This window comes from Pocillopora verrucosa, chromosome 12 (assembly GCF_036669915.1).
Source record: "Pocillopora verrucosa isolate sample1 chromosome 12, ASM3666991v2, whole genome shotgun sequence".
Lineage (NCBI taxonomy): Eukaryota > Metazoa > Cnidaria > Anthozoa > Scleractinia > Pocilloporidae > Pocillopora > Pocillopora verrucosa.
In genome coordinates this window covers 412,049-429,883 of record NC_089323.1, presented here as the reverse complement: position 1 = coordinate 429,883, position 17,835 = coordinate 412,049, and the positions used below count along the sequence as shown (strand labels likewise).

Below are 17,835 nucleotides of genomic sequence, written 5' to 3'. Positions count from 1 at the left end.
ATAGTAATTTCGTGGCACTCTTTACCAATGCTCTTTACACGTGTTAAATAAAGAGAAGGACTCGGTTCCACTGTCTTACAACATTCAAGATGGCGGAGGAAAGGGGTAAATGTGCGTTCAATTGTGATCAGCATGATCTCGACACTAAAATAACGATTATCGTTATTTCTAAATTGGCCCTGAAATAACGAATATCATAATTTCAGTGCATGTCTGAGACCTTCGGGCTCGAAGCTTGGGAACTAGTATTCAGGGAAAGATAAAATGGCGGCTTACGGCGGCGAAGGAAATCTCAGTAGTTTAATATTTTAGCGTGAAAAGGCTTGGGTGTTGTGATCTGGTTCTCAAGTAAAAAAAAATCACGGTCTGCAATGGCCCTACCACCTTTTGAACAACAAGAAAACATTGAAACGGTGGTAAAAGCAACAAGTTTCGAAGTCTAAACGAAAGATGGGTAAGCTGAGTTTCAGTCAAATATCATGACATTTGGGATGTAATTTCGATACCGAATAAATAGTTCTACATGGTTACACACGCATAGGATTCTGTTGTGTTCACGTGAAGGCCATTTCAGCCATTCCTGCCACTTGTAAGTGGTAGGAAATAAAAGATATGTTTAGTTGTTTCGTATTGAAGCCCTGTGAAATCACAAATTTGATTTATTTCTTCTTTGTTTTAGGTGGTCATTATCCATTACTTTTGGAAGTCGATGCTGATGAGAAAGAAAAATGTTTATGATTATTTCTTCTATCGAACATTTTACTATTTAGGTACCAAATAATCTTGATACTGAAGATCATTGCATCCATTATGAAAAAATTACCCTTGATTGCTTTGTCAACTGGAATGTATAATGTAATATACCTTGTGATTTGTGGGATTTTCACAAGTAAACTAGAAATACTTGAAGAGGGTAATGATGTACTTAATGCAGAGCATTTGGTACAAAGAGTGCTTTGCTGTAATCTACCTGAAGGTGCTTTTTATATGCTAGTAAGACTTGCACAGCCCAGTCAAAATGTTTTTGAGTAGTAGACAAGCTGGCTGTAGTAATTATAGGCAGCAGAGGCCAAACCTCTTCCTGAAAAGCAGTCTGAAAAATGTGAAGTTAGCGGAAGGTACTTCATTGTAGGCGGCCAAATTGTAAGCTGCCAGCCCATTTTGAGTGAGCAGTAAAACTCAAGATTGGCTATTTTAGCTAATTTTATTGAGAACCAAATTCCCAGCAACGGGCACAATTTTACTGGGCTATTTGTTATTTAACTACTTAGTAATATTCTTATTAAAATTTACTGCATTCCTTTCTAATAATTTGCTGCTGATTGTATGCTGTATATAGCGTATGATTTGTGTGATTTTCACAAGTAAATTAGAAATACCTGAAGATGGTAATGATGTACAAGATAATGTACTTGATGTAAAGCTATTTTGGTGCAAAGTGTGTGCCTTGTCCGTAGGTGATTTTGCATGCTAATAAGACTTGTAATTCAAATAATACACATCAGCTGGAGTGGGAATATTAAAAGAAAAATAATAATATTTAGCTATACCAAGTTCTGGTTTTATGTCCAAATTAAGGACTTAGTTGAAGATCACTGCACTGCTCAGGTACAGAAGGCTGAAAGAGTACTGTCTGCTGTTAGTTTGATTTTTGTCATTTCTATTGATTTATTTTATTTATCAATGTTTCTTTGAATTGTTATTCATTGATCTCTTTCAATAGTGCAGGTTCGCTCATGTAACCTAATCTCCCACATATGTATGTATGTATGTATGAGCTCAGTCGAAATGTTTTTGAGTGGAAGGCAAGCTGGTGATAGTAATAGGCAGCAGAGGCTGAACCTTGTCTTGAATGGAAGTGTGAAAAGTGTGAAGTTAGAGGCAGCTGTATTGTGGCAGGCAGCCAAATTGTCGGCTGTGGCACATTTTGACTGGGCTGATTGTGTGTAGTATATATGTGCACTTCTTTTAGGGTGTTAAACAGGTTAAAGTACCAAGAAATCCTCTGTGATAACTTGATAATTCAAGATGTAAAAATTTTAAATAATAAGGTAAAGCTTGATCATTCTTAAGAGTTTCCATTTGTTCTGGAAATTTGGGGGATAGTCAGGGGAGCATTATTTATACATAAATAATGCACATAAAAAGTAAAAAAAAAGGACCAAGGTAAAATCCCAATTTGTTTTAAGAGTTAATTTTATTAAGAGAAAACCCTGGATATAGCTTGGGATTTGTGTGATTTTCAAAAATTGTTAGGAACCTTGTTAATTTTCAGCTTCAAGAACACAAGTACATAATCTTTAGTGCAGCCCTCTTTTCTCCCCGCCATTATTCTAATTTTTTTTATCAAGTTTCCTTTTTCTTGTGTTCAATTAATTTATTGTCTTTACAGGTGAAATTTTAATATCTGCTAGCACAATTATCTCTGCTAAGAGTGTCTACCATCACTCTTGCCGGTCTCAAGCCTAAAACGCTGCAAACTGGCTGAAACTACATGTACTTCGTAAAATTGCAATGAAATCTATCTAAAAACACCAAAATTCGGCAGAACGCACGAGTTTTTGCCAAATTTTACCCAAAAGTTGACAAAAGCGCTCAATTCGACCTGAAAAACGCTTTTTTTTTTGTTTTTTGTTTTTGCAAAAATCAGCCTATTTTACGACATCGTGCTTCAAAAGCACGATGTCTTTAACAAAATAGGGATACAATCCATGTGAAAACACTTATTCCAGCTAAAACGCAGTGTTCTCAGTAAAATTTGGGGAAAAACGCGTAAAAACCGTCAGAAACACGACAAAGTGGGCTGTTTTTACCCACTTTTTGTGTAAATAGCTGCCAAAACCCTCAAAACTAGCTGGAACTACATGTTTTTCACAAGATCGCCATAAAATCTTGAAACGTTGCTTTAGGGACCTTTATGCCTCCAAAACGAGTTTTTACTTTAGAAAAAATGGAATGAACAAAGATGTTATAGGGGAAAAAGCTGTGAGAAAGGAGAAGTTTAGTATTGCTGTTTGATATGCCGCCCAGATATATCAATTTATTAATTTAACGCCTTTAGCCGTGGGCAGAAGTTTTTCTCTAGACTAAGAGGATGTTGACGAACCTCAATAATTCGTTGATTTTACTGTTTTTACACAGATTTGATTTTAACCATATTCGCCAAAATAACTGCCAAAACACGGCAAACCAGTATCTCGGCCAAGAGCGATATTGGCCATTTCACACATCCTTATTAGATATGAATTTTATTAAAGATTGTCATTCTAGCATATGTTGGCTAGTTACCACAGCTTTCTTGATTTTCATGGGAAAGTGGCATTGGTTGGTACCATGACCAATCTCCTCGACTTTCCCATGATTTTCATAGGATGTTAGCATCGACCCATACTTCGAACCTCAGTTGTTTTTTTTTTTTTACATTGGCGCAAGTTTCACAACTTTCTTGTGGTTTGGCATTGACTCAGAGTTGGGCTTATTTTTATGGCTAGTCCATCGGCGACTTTCTCATGATTTTCTTGGGTTCTCAACAGTGACACGCACTTTGGAACCATAATTTTATAAATATGTCAACACTGGCAAATACTGCTAAAATCTACACTCTACTAAACTCCATGTACCACAATATCCACACAACTGCGTGTGCCTACTTGAAAATCCTAACCCTAACCCTAAAACTATCCAGTTAGCCTAGTATTGTATTGCTGGTTTGAGTGACTAAACTGGCTCAAATGATCCAGCTGCTTAAAAATCTAAGTACAGAGTAAGTTTAAAAGATTCAATTTTGTAAGGTTTCGAAACAGTTCCAAAATTAACATGCACATAGCTCAGTGTAAAACATCGAAGCTTCTAGGACTTCTTATGATTCCTACGAACGTACACACCTAATGCACGTCAATTTGCCTTTGTTGTCCTCGAACGATCACGTCTTCATGGTAACGTGGTGTAAGAACTGTACAGCACTTTATATATATATGTTTTACTTGACGGTAAAAGTTTGAATCCGTACAAGGAAACGTAACGGAAACAGGCGACGATAATATTCCGTTGACAGAAATGCAACGGAAACGTGTCGTCATATTTCCGTTCAGGAATCATAACGGAAACATAACAGGTCCAAGGAAGAAGTGAATGATGTGGAAACATAGAGTTTCATTTTTCCGAATTACGGAATCATGCTATTTCGTCCTGTGCTCACTCTACTCTAACTCTGTGCTATCCTAAACCTAACCCAAACCCCAAACCAATCCTAAGCTATGGTAAAGGGTTTAAGTCAGGGTTGAGGATAGGGTTAGGGCAGGAGCCCATTACCTGGTTAGGGTTAGAGTTTGGGTTGCTTCGGGTCAGAGGGGTTTAGTGTTACAATCAGGGTTAGGGCTAGAGTAAAATTATGCTTAGAGTTAGCGGGGTTTAGTGTTAGAATTAGGGTTAAGGCTAGGGTGAGGCTATGCTTAGGGTTGGCGTTAATATTTTTCTACAAGCATTCAATTGCAGGGTTTTTTTGTATTGTGTTTGTAAATTTCAGTAACTACTTGAAAGTTTACTGAAAAACAAACGATAGGCCGACTGGTACACTTACAGGATAGATAGAGAAGGTTGGGGTTAGGTTAGGGTTAGGGTTAGGGTTAGGTCTAGGTTAAGGGCTATAGGTTAGGGTTTAGGGTTAGGTTTTAGGGTTATGGTGTGGGGCTAGGGTTAGGGTTTAGGCTTAGTGTTAGGGTTAGAGGGTCTGCGGTTGAGGTTAGGGCTAGGGTGAAGGTTTGGGGTTAGGGTTTGGGGGTAGGGTTAGTGTTTAGGGTAAGGGTGTAAGCCTCTTCAAAAATATTTTTAAGAAGATTTTGTCACCTTACCATCTGAAGAATTTTGACCAGTTAGATTATTTGAAGCGGTTGGATTAATTTTGATTGGGGTTCAATAACTTTTAGTAGTTGGATGATTATTTTTACCAGTTGAACCACTGTAATATGCTGGATCTTTTTAAATAATGTTACCATCCTTACCTGAATTATTTGAACCAATTTCACTGGTTACACATGCATTATCCAGTTAGACCATTTCAACTGGTTGGATCATTTAAACCAGTTTGTCCATTTTAGATATTGGCATCATTTTATCAAGTTGGATCATGTTAACCAGTCGCACCATTTTACTAAGTGAGATCGTTTCTTCCGATTGGACCATGTCACGTAATTAAAATCTTTTCACCGTTTAAACCATTTTATCTTGTTTTGGCTGGTTGGACCATGTTAACCAGTTGCATCATTTGGACTGGAGTGAAAAGTTCCGTTCTTAACCCGAGCCCTAACCCTAGCCCCTAACCCGGGGTTAGGGTTAGGGTTAGGATAGCTCGCAGCTAGAGTTAGAGTTAGGGCTTGGGTAGGGTGGGATTATGATTAGGCTGAGGGTTACAATTTTTTCTGAAAACATCCAATTTTTTTTTTGGAATTGTGTTTGGCTCTAAACTTTAACAACTACTTGAAAGTTTGCTTGAAATCAAAATATACCATTTTTTGCCAAAATAACTGCCAAAATGCGCAATTCGGGCCTTTTTATCAATTTACACTGGGTTTAAGCTTTGTTTTTGTGTTTTCCCACAGACTCTTAAACTATTTTGCTGAGAACATTTTTTGCAGCGTTTTTAAAACTGAAATAAGCTTATTTTTGCAAAAAAAACAAACGTGTTTTTCAGTCGAATTGAGTGTTTTTGTCAACTTTAGCGAAAAATTTCGCAAAAATCGTACATTTCTGCCGTATTTTGGAGTTTTTAGACAGATTTCGTCGCGATCTTGTGAAAAACATGTAGTTTCAAGCTAGTTTTCATTGTTTTGGCAGTTATCTTAGCAAAAAATGGGTAAGTCAGCGCAATTTTTTTTTTTTGGTTTTTAAGGTTTTGTTTGCCCAAATTTTACTGAGAACACTGTGTGTTAACTTGTCTCCATTGTTTTTTCGCAGATTCTATCGCTGTTTTGCTGAAAACATAACGTTTAAGCTTGTTTGCATCGTTTTTGGTCGTGAAATAAGCTAATTTTTGCAAAAGGAAAAAAAACGTGTTTTTCAGCCCAAATTGACATAGAGGATACAGAAGAACATTTGCTTATTGCCTTTTTTTTGTCCTTACTCATGAAGTTGATTTTGGCATTTCAAAGAAAAACTCTGCTAGAGCATTAATTGAATGACATATCATGCACTTACTTTGAAGCAAGAACACTTTTTTTTAAATTCAGAAAAATACCTTTTTTATTTTTTTTAAGGACTGCTGGATATAACCTGTACAACCAAGATGAATTTACATTCATTATTTGTCATAACTTACACTAAATTAAAAATTCAAGTATGAAATGAGGGTACTAGCCCTTTAATAGTGTTCAAAATTTCCATATGCAGGGGTACTTGTGGCTACTGGAGAAGAATCAGTCTTTAACCCTTCACCCCCCCCCCCCCAAGGGAGATAATAAGTACAGATATCCTCTTCCCTAGGGGCAACTAGCTCAAAAGTGAGTGATCTCAAGGGCCCTCCAAAAACGTTTTCTACAGCAATAACTAAGCTCTACAGAAGCACACTATGCAGACAAAAGTTGTAAGAGAATCAATGAATTCTTTAATTCTTGGTCCCTCCCAGGCCGACCTATTGTACAAATCTCATGACATCTGTTCCAGTTTCATCAGTAAATTTTTCAAGCTTCAAGCTTTTCCTGCAATTATGTACTTGTTCTTGAAGCTGAAAATTAACAAGGTTCCTGTAAATTAAGTTTACATAACAACCTAACAATTTGTGAAAATCACACAAATCCCAAGCTATATCCAGAATTATGTATATAATAAAATAAACTTTTAAAGCAAATTGGGATTTTGCCCTAGTTCTTTATATTTTTTAGTTACTTTTTAAATACATTTGTATAAATAATGCTCCCCTAACTCTCCCCAAAACTTTTAGAACATATGCAAACTCTTAAGAATGATCAAGCTTTACCTTATTATTAAAACTTTTTACATCTTAGACTACCAAGTTATCACAGAGGTTTTTTTCGGTACTTTGACCTGTTTAACACCTAAAAAGAAGAACACATACATAACACACACACACAATCAGCCAGGTCAAAATGTGCTGCAGCCAACAATTTGGCCACCTACAATGAAATAGCTGCCAATTTCACACATGTCAGACTTCTATTCAGGACAAGATTTGGCCTCTGCTGCCTATTACTATTGCCAGCTTGCCTGCCACTCAAAATTTCAACTGAGGTTGTACATACATACATGTGGGATTAGGTTACATGAGCGAACCTGCACTATTGAAAGAGGTCAATGAATTATAACTCAAAGAAACATTGATAAATGAAATAAATCAATAGAAATGACAAAAATTAAACTAACAGCAGACAGCACTTTTTTTGGCCTTCAGGGCATGATCAGTGCAGTGATCTTCAACTAAGTGCTTAATTTGGACATAAAACCAAAACTTGTTATGGTTAAATATTATTATTTTTCTTTCAATATTCCCATTCCAGCTGATGTATATTATTTGAATAACAAATCTTATTAGCATGTTAAAATCACCTGAGGACAAGGCATACACTTTGTGCCAAAATTGCTTTGCATCAAGTACGTTATCTAGTACATCATTACCATCTTCAGGTATTTCTAATTTACTCTTGAAAATCACACAAATCATAAGCTATATACAGCATACAATTGGCAGCAAATTATTAAAAAGGAATGCAGTAATCTTTAATAATAAGATTACTTAGTAGCTAAATAACAAATAGCCTAGTCAAAATGTGCCGGTAACCAGGGATTTGGCTGTCCACACAGAACATTTGTTAGGCGTCTAGTCTGGAAAAGGTTTGGTCTCTACCTTCTATTACTATAGCCAGCTTGCCTACTTCTAAAAAAAAAATGTTTGAGAGAAAAATGGCCACAACAAGCCCACTTACTGCAAAATAAGAAACATAAAAGTAACACTTCAAATTAATACAGAATATAAGCCTTGCAGGATTTGGCTCTCAATAAAATTATTTAAAATAGCCGATCTTGAGTTTAACTACTCACTCAAAACGGGCTGACAGCCTGCAATTTGGCCACCTACGATGAAGTATCTTCCACTGACTTCACACCTTTCAGACTGCTTTTCAGGATGAGGTTTGGCCTCTGCTGCCTATAATTACTACAGCCAGCTTGTCTACTACTAAAGAACATTTTGACAGGGCTGTGCAAGTGTTACTAGCATATAAAAAGCACCTTCAGGTAGATTACAGCAAAGCAGACTTTGTACCAAAACACTTTGCATTAAGTACATCATTACCCTCTACAGGTATTTCTAGTTTACTTGTGAAAATCCCACAAATCACAAGGTATATTACATCATACATGTTGACAAAGCAATCAGGGGTAAATTTTTCATAATAGAATGCAATGGTCTTCAGTATCAAGATTATTTGGTACCTAAATAGTAAAATGTTCGAGAGAAGAAATAATCATAAACATTTTTTCTTTCTCATCAGCATCGACTTCCAAAAGTAATGGATAATGACCACCTAAAACAAAGAAGAAATAAATCAAATTTGTGATTTCACAGGGCTTCAATACGAAACAACTATACATATCTTTTATTTCCTACCACTTACAAGTGGCAGGAATGGCTGAAATGGCCTTCACGTGAACACAACAGAATCCTATGCGTGTATAACCATGTAGAACTATTTATTCGGTATCGAAATTACATCCCAAATGTCATGATATTTGACTGAAACTCAGCTTACCCATCTTTCGTTTAGACTTCGAAACTTGCTGCTTTTTACCACCTTTTTAATGTTTTCTTGTTGTTCAAAAGGTGGTAGAGCCATTGCAGACCGTGATTTTTTTTTTACTTGAGAACCAGATCACAACACCCAAGCCTTTTCACGCTAAATATTAAACTACTGAGATTACCTTCGCCGCCGTAAGCCGCCATTTTATCTTTCCCTGAATACTAGTTCCCAAGCTTCGAGCCCGAAGGTCTCAGACATGCACTGAAATTATGATATTCGTTATTTCAGGGCCAATTTAGAAATAACGGTAATCGTTATTTTGGTGTCGAGATCATGCTGATCACAACTGAACGCACATTTACCCCTTTCCTCCGCCATCTTGAATGTTGTAAGACAGTGGAACCGAGTCCTTCTCTTTATTTAACACGTGTAAAGAGCATTGGTAAAGAGTGCCACGAAATTACTATATCCATAAATTTGGTGCCAATTTAGAAATAACGATAATCGTTATTTTGGTCTCGAGATCATGTTGGATTTTACGCCAGTAACTAACGGCGTAATTTCTTCCAGTCGGTTAATTATATACTGTAAGATTTTACGCCGTTAGTTAACGGCTTAAAATCTTACATATATATACACCGACGCACATAGTGGCGTAAAATCTTAGTCTATAGACTGTGTTAGTCACATATTACGCCGTTATCTAACTACCCGTACATTTTTAAATTGCGCTTGCGTAAAAGGGATATCGCCCGAGACGCTTCGCTCGGTTATGTTTTGAACAAAAACGCCTTGTTAATTTCACGCAACCGCTCGGAGAAAAGGTTAAAATGACGAGGGAAAAACTTTACCTTCAAGTTAGAAAATTAGCGAAATAGAATGCCACAATATTATAGTTTAATATTTCAGAGGTACATTGAGTGCTTTTTCCGTAGAGAATCCGCACGATGGTAAAATGTTCGAAAATTACACTCGATTTGAGTGGGGCGTTGAAGTGGGCGTGGTCACTATATTCATGTTAAGACTATTTGTACCCCATGAGTTTGATATGGATTCAAGAAGGTAGGGACAAGCTCGAAAACCTCGACAATTTTATTTCTTGCAGTTAAACTGAAACGAGACACCGATCTGATATGAAATAATAGAAGTTTTTCGTTCAATTTATGAAAATCGCGTATTTAAATATTCGAAATAGCTTTTTCCTTCTTACAGTTGGTGCACCATAGCCCTCGGCTCAGCTTAAGAAGGAGGGTCTCAGTGCGCTGGAATCTCTGACGGCTAAGTGTTTGGGTATCTCTCACGGTTGACGATTAATTTTTAAGAATAAAAGTTCTTCATTAAACGTTAATCTTTCCAAAAATTTTTTTCAGAACTATTAGTTAGCAGCACAGTTCACAGTAACAATGTTACATTTAGGACGGTTTATCACATTGAGACTGTAATGAAGCGGGGGCGAAAGTTGTTTTATTTCAGAAGAGCAAGCATTGTTTTGACACAAAGCGAACGAGCATCTACCTAATAAGAATGGTTACTGTTATTTGGAAAATACAAGGATACTTTACGGTAACGCAAATCCCTTTAAAAAATCCAGTGGAAGGCATGCGAAATGATATGACAGTCGGGTCAGATACATGGTTTCATTTTCGTAAGGGAATGTCTTTCATTCCTTCACTGAAAAGTCACAGTCTGCTGTAATACAAGCGAAAAGAGAAAACATTTAACATTGCAGACTCTTTGTAAAAATAAAAGTCGAGCGACCAAGCCTCCTGTTAAGGAGCTTTCATACTCAGTAAAAAGCCCCGGACTAAGGCAAAGGTAAACTTGAAGAGCCATCAGTGACAATTCACAATTTCTTTTGTCGTGACGCTTCTATTTGCTTCAGAAAGCGAAATGTCTCTCCATACTTGTAATTGTTTCTTTTGCGCCTCTTTCAACGACATAGAATCTCACGCATTAAAAATAAAGAAAATTTGACCCAACCGACACATTTATCTCTCCATTTCATTTTTCTATTTCAATTTTCCGATATCAGAAAGAAAATGATGGCGTGCGAGAATAAATTATTGACAGCCGTAAGTTTGCCACGAGTTAAAAACGTATTTCTTTCATGATCAAATTTAGAAATCTGAAACAATCTGTAACCGGAAGTCCACAACCAAACCTAGAGAGCAATTTTCATCTCATCGAAAACAGCGAAAATACAAACAGTATTGAAATGATGGATCATCTCAAGGAATCACTTGCACCAAGAACCTTCAACAAAATTAGCTATGCCGCAGTTTTAATTTGGTTCGTGATCAGTATAATTTTCTTTGGCATTTTTGCCGAAGTGGAAAATACCGAATCCAGGTACGATTTCCGGTGCGGTGGCGCGAAGAGTGAAAACATCGACCTTATCCGTGGAGAATGTTTCGAAAAATACGAGAAGCAACACAACAAGTACGGTGTTCCTGTCTATGGCTTCGTGGTCACCAATTTCCTCCTTATTGCAATTGTATGTGTTATCTACTCCCAAACAGTGAGTAATACAGTCGCTCATTTGTCGTCGAGCAGTCGTGACCGTGATCCAGAGAGCGGACAGTCGCGCGACCAAGAAAGCCCAACAAGACAAACAACAAATTGCGGACACAGGCTTTTTATAGCTTACTGTTGTCAACTATCTACGAGACTTGTTCTAGGAGTTCTCTTCATATTGCTGCAAACTCAGTTGCTTTATCCTTTAAAGTTTTCCTCCACGTTTGAATGTTGCTTGAACTCTGGAACCAATCCGCCGAAGAATTCATCGGACGCCGCCCCAAACAGTACTTTACACAAATGTCACAATCAACGAGCGATAAAGAAAACCTTTTGGATGAACGCTGTCCTTGCAGTGAATGGAATTTTTGACGCTGGCATTCTGATTGAAATCGTCTACATTTTGACACAGGCATGGATAGAAAGGAATTTTATGCAAGACTCAGACTTCCTAAAAACCTATCTAAATGCTAACCATGAAGGAACGAGCGGACATGATAAGCCTAAACAGCTTCAATCATTCATCGCACGAACGAGGAAAATCATTGAGGAAGACACTCGATGCCTCCACGAACTCCAATCACCGTTTCGACGTCCTCCAGGCGAGGAAACAAAAGCCAAAGATTTGACTTTGGATCAGATTTACACAAACCTTGTTATCATTCCCAACAGGGCTCACTACAACTTTACTACAGACAGACAAGAGCAACTCAAAGTTTATCCAAGGTCGCGCGACGAAGAATCACATCCGAAAAGCCTGGAAGACCTCCTAAATGATAAAAATAAGAAAGTATTGATTGTCGGTCGCCCCGGAATCGGCAAAACATTATTTTGCATCAAACTTCTCAGAGACTGGGCATTTGAGAAAATCAAATCCCAAATCCAATTTGATGCTGCTTTCTTCGTAAAATTCAGAAGATTCAACTCGGCAGACGACCTTAGCCTCAGGGAACTACTCACCCGGTCAGAACATTCCATCTCAGATCACCTGGATGATGAGGTCTGGAATTACATCCTGCAGCACCCTGAAGGTGTCCTCATACTTTTTGACGGATTTGACGAATTCAAAGATAACGCAAACATGGCCGTGGCGCCTTCTCATCCCGGAAGCATTAAAGACAAGATGCCGCTACAAATCCTTTATCAGTGGCTTGTGACTGGGAAACTTCTTGAGGATGCTTCAATTGTAACGACTACTAGACCTACGGCTTTGACCGGTATCGCACATCTTAATTTCGACAAAACCTTTGAAATCTTAGGGTTTTCAACCGAGCAAATTCAAGAGTATATCAACAAATTCGCCGGAGTTGACAATCAAGTAGGCGAAACACTATGGCGACACATCAGCAGCAACATGAACTTACTTTCGCTCTGTTATATCCCTGTGAACAGCTTCATCGTGTGCTCAAGTCTGTCACAAATATTGCAGTTCGAAAGTTCCGCTAGTGTGACCCTCCCTTCCAAATTAACCACGATATACAAGATTGCAGTGAAAGTATTTTATTTCAAACACACGAAAGAATTCCGCGATAAACATTTTACCCGCGAAGACTTTCTATCAGACGATTTGCCCTCGGCTGTGGAGGAGAAATTCGAGAAACTAGGAAAAGTGGCGTTTGAAGGAATCGAAGAAGGAAAACTGATCCTTGGTGGAAACGAAGTACACGAAATGAAAGACAGCGCCCTTTTTCACCGCTTACCCGACCGTGAAAATGCCGCGTTAAAAGATGAGAAACAATTCTGTTTCATTCATCTTACAATGCAGGAGTTTTTCGCAGCGCGGCACCTGACAAACAACATGAAAGAAAGAGAATTAAGGAACTTTGTTTCCGAGAACATCAAGAACGGCAAATGGCAGCTGGTTTTTCAGTTTCTGGCGGGACTAATGGAGGAGAAAAATCCCCTACCAAGCGAAATCCTCACTGACCTTCTTCCTGTGCAAACTGAAGACAAAGAAAACGAAGCCGAAGAAAGCGAAGACAAAATGGTGACCTGCTGGCCGACTAAAGACGAAAACGATTCAGCAGTGACATTGTTTAAATGTTGTTACGAGAATAATAAGATGGAGTCGATAGTTCAGAGAAAACTACAACAAATTAACTTTAATTGTGTAAATTTTATTGATTGTCACCTCACAGCTGTTGATTGCTCTTCGTTAGTAAATGTAATCAAGAATGTTCAAAAAATTTCACATTTAGATTTGAGTTTCAATAACATTGGTCCATTAGGTTGTTTTGAAATTTCTAAATTGTTAAAACGTAGGGAATTTCATCTGAGCTCGTTAAACCTCACAAGAAATCAACTGACAGATGAAGCAGCAAAGTATTTAGCTGAAGCCATCAACAGCAACAACAGTCAGCTACGCACGTTAAACCTCTCAGAAAATAACATCTCACACATCGGAGCACGGCACTTGGCTGAAGCCATCAACAACAACAACTGTCAGCTACGCACGTTAAACCTCTCAGAAAATAACATCTCACGCATTGGAACACGGCACTTGGCTGAAGCCATCAAAAACAACAACAACTGTCAGCTACGCAAGTTAGACCTCAGTGCAAGTAACATCTCAGACATTGGAGCACAGCACTTGGCTGACGCCATTAACAACAACAACTGTCAGCTCCGCACGTTAGACCTCGCAAAAAATAACATCTCAGACATTGGAGCAAAGCGCTTGGCTGACGCCATCAACAACAACAACTATCAGCTACGCACGTTAGACCTCTCAGAAAATAACATCTCAGACAATGGAGCACAGCACTTGGCTGACGCCATCAAGAACAACAACAACTGTCAGCTACGCACGTTACACCTCTCAGAAAATAACATCTCAGACATTGGAGCACAGCACTTAGCTGAAGCCATCAACAACAACAGCTGTCAGCTACGCACGTTAGACCTCTCAGTAAATAACATCTCAGACATTGGAGCACAGCACTTAGCTGAAGCCATCAACAACAACAACTGTCAGCTACGCACGTTACACCTCTCAGTAAATAACATCTCAGACATTGGAGCACAGCACTTAGCTGAAGCCATCAACAACAACAGCTGTCAGCTACGCACGTTAAACCTCACAGCAAATAACATCTCAGACATTGGAACACAGCACTTGTCTGACGCCATCGACAACAACAACTGTCAGCTACACACGTTAAACCTCGCAAACAATAACATCTCAGACATTGGAGCACAGCACCTAGCTGAAGCCATCAACAACAACAACTGTCAGCTACGCACGTTACACCTCTCAGTAAATAACATCTCAGACATTGGAGCACAGTACTTAGCTGAAGCCATCAACAACAACAACAGTCAGCTACGCACGTTAGACCTCTCAGCAAATAACATCTCAGACATTGGAGCACAGCACTTAGCTGAAGCCATCAACAACAACAACTGTCAGCTACGCACGTTAGACCTCTCAAGCAATCAACTCATAAAAAATGCAGGTAAGCAAAAGGCACGTAATTTACTTAGCAAAAGTCGGTGTAAGCTAATTATTTAGGCCTCAGCAATTCCAATTAAAAACGAAAAAGAAATTATTTGAACCACTTAGTATTCAAAATAACTGCGAGGTGACCAGCTCAGTGACAAAAACGTGCATGAAGGAAGTGTTCAGAGCGGCGAGATTATTTGAACCGGATCGAAATGAAGAAAAACGAACCAATGAACATGCAGAGAAAACAAAACAAAAAAAAAACCTCGGACCTCTCAACTTTGTCATTTTATGATTGGTTACTTTCGATCCCAAATTATCTCCATGCTTGTGTCTGTTTTGATCGCGTGTGTCTTTCTCTAGGAATAGTTTTCTGTAGTGTTTATTGAAATTCTTTTGGAGATTATAGTCGCATCAGATGAGTAAATGTAGTACAGATTGTAGGATACAACACGTTTGTTTTAATGCTCGATTTTTCTTCTGATCGAAGCGATCCGATTCAAGTAGTTTCAAATTTACTGCCATTGAAATCCTACCGAAACTGTACGTAAACTCGTGGCGCTTCGAAGAAAAGTTCTTTTGGTAGGTTAATGATGTGAGATTTTTGTCATCCTAGTTTGAAAATTTTTTGGGAATTTTCTGCAGTTGATGTAAATATTAGTATATTTTTGTATATATTTAGGGCCTGTTTCTCGAATAATGTAATAATATGTCAATAAGTTGCTGTGCAAAGTCGGAGGATGAAGCATCAGACTTATAGACAGTTAAGATTTTTACTTACAAGTATTTGTAAATGGAGCCGGAACTCCCAAATTTATAAGTGTAGAATAAAAATTGTAAATGGATTTAAACTTTGTGTTGCGATCTATTTATCCTCTATGATTAGTCACCACTTGAAAGCAATGGGGAGGAAGTAAGGGGAGGGTGTAGCCTTCTGAAAATCACTTCTGAAAACTTAATTCACTGCCACATAATCATGACAACATAGTAAAAAAAGGTGGAGGTATGCAACACCCCTCTTAAAAGCCTTACCATATGTCAGTAAAAATTCCCTCCCAATAATAAGACAAAATTCTTCTTCACCTCTCAAACTGCTGCTAAAGTACCTAAAACAGCTTGAAATGTGAATGACATAAACTGAATGTCACACGTTTGCTTGACAAAGTTCCAGCCTGGCCATTTATTTAAACTTTTGGCCAAATAGGAGGAGACCTGTTCAGCTTTGCTATGTTCTTAAAATCAGTGAAACTTGGCAGCCAAATAAAATACTACTAAGACAAAAGGAAACAAATCAAACATCAGAGATGAATTCCACATGTAAAACGAATGAAAAGAGAAGGCAAGGAAACCCCACATAGAATTCCAGCTGCAATTAAGCACTTGTTGCAGCTTAGAAAAAGCATAACATTTGAGACTTCTTTCCAATTTTTTAATGCTTTTAATCTCAATTTTTTGACACAAACAACACATCTGTCCATTTCATTTTTCTGCTTCAGTTTCTGACATCAGTTTCCTGTGTACAAGAAACTGATGCCATGTAAAAAGTAAACATGGACAGCCATAAGTTTGCCTAGAGTTGAAATTTTAGTTTTGCCACAAATAAATTCAAAGTCTGAAACAATGAGTAACTGGAATTCCACAAACTAAGGTGTAAAGCTCTTTTTTTATCTAATCGAGAGGAGTGAAAATGCAAACAGTATTGAAATGTTGGATAATCTCAAGGAAGTACCTTGCCAAAGGTCCTCGAAAAAATTACTCATGCATGAGTCACAGTTTTAAGCTGTATTGCAATCAATGTAATCTTACAAGGCAATAAATTTTGATTTCATTTCTGTCGTCATTGTGGCTTGGAAAATATACCTCTTGAGACTTCTTTCCATTTCTTTTAACACTTTTAATCTCAATTCCTTTGCAATTTTTTTATATAAACTTTCCACAATTTTGAAAGAAATCACAACTCTAGATATAAACCCATCTGAAAAACCAGGTTATTAGACCAAAGAAACACCTTTATTCAATAAACCTATCAATCGAATTGAAATAAAAGTTACAGAATAACTGTGTGACTGTGTCCTTAAAAATTTTGCCGAGCGAAAGGGCCGCAGGTATCGGGGACATTAACCTCTTTTGCACGTCATCCAAGAACAGCGGGGGAGTGGACCGGGGTATTTTTCACCGAGGTGGACTGGGTCAAGAATTGCTAGTCCGGTAAGATGGTGGTTTTTGGCCATGAAAAGAAGGTAAGAAAGTATTGCAATGAGTGCCAACTGAAGGTTGGCCAGGGGTAGGTCTTCAGTGGAAACAAGAAGGTGGAACAGAAAGTTAAATGTGTTCTTTAAACCCATTCTATGAAACAGTGTGTTTTTTCAAATTTTGAAATATATTTTTAAACTGCATTCACTAACATTTAACCCTCTTCTACTAGCATGTAGAATTTAAAATTTTCTTATATGTTAACAGTAGACTATAAAAACACGACAAAAATTTTATACCATTTGAAAAGCATTGTATGCGGTGACGTGTGTTACTCGACAAATAAAGTTTAAACCATCTACATTAGCTTGTGTCTTTCACTCAACAAGAGCGGGGATGTGAGCAGGGTTGTTAGCTTCAATTAGAGGAAAAACCTGACCTTGGGGTCCTTTGCAACTTTAGAAGTGAGCGCTTGTCAAATGCCCCGCTATGTCCCGGCCGGGGGGTGCGGGGGTTTACATTGACTGGTACATTACGTTGAAGATCCAATTCTTAGGGTAAACATCATCTTATTCTGGAAACTGGTGATTGAGCTCTGACTTGGATTCCTGAAGAAAACAATCGAAAGTGACTTAATAATTACTAACTGGCATGTAAGAAATGAAAATCTCGTTGTATCCAAAACAACTCTATTAACAAAAGACAAATAAGTACACAGATTTATTTTTTCCAGACCGTTGGGCGCAGTTTCTTTATATTTGTCTTCCGGAGGCTCTCTCTATTTCGCTGTCATGAACCAAATAGGATTGTCTGTACTCTGCTAAACTTATTACAAGTCAGCCCCACCCCACCCAACCCCTCACCCCTTCCTAAATTTTGTAAGGCGTACTTCTTGCCTGTGTCCAATCAATCTTCTCTCCACAGCATTGGGTGTTCTAG

General features: G+C 38.0%; 1 protein-coding gene and 1 long non-coding RNA gene across 2 annotated transcripts; both read left to right on the top strand.

The window, feature by feature from the left end:
- The first annotated feature begins 111 nt into the window (after window positions 1-111).
- LOC136277301 (uncharacterized) lies at window positions 112-2,072 on the top strand. Its single transcript, XR_010715850.1, has 2 exons — window positions 112-454; window positions 680-2,072. It is a non-coding gene; the product is annotated as an uncharacterized lncRNA (long non-coding RNA).
- A 6,913-nt stretch (window positions 2,073-8,985) lies between these two features.
- On the top strand, window positions 8,986-17,329 carry LOC136277317 (NACHT, LRR and PYD domains-containing protein 12-like). Its single transcript, XM_066159309.1, has one exon. The coding sequence runs from the start codon at window positions 10,855-10,857 to the stop codon at window positions 14,770-14,772; it is 3,918 nt and encodes a 1,305-aa protein (XP_066015406.1). The 5' UTR covers window positions 8,986-10,854; the 3' UTR covers window positions 14,773-17,329.
- Window positions 17,330-17,835: the final 506 nt, after the last annotated feature.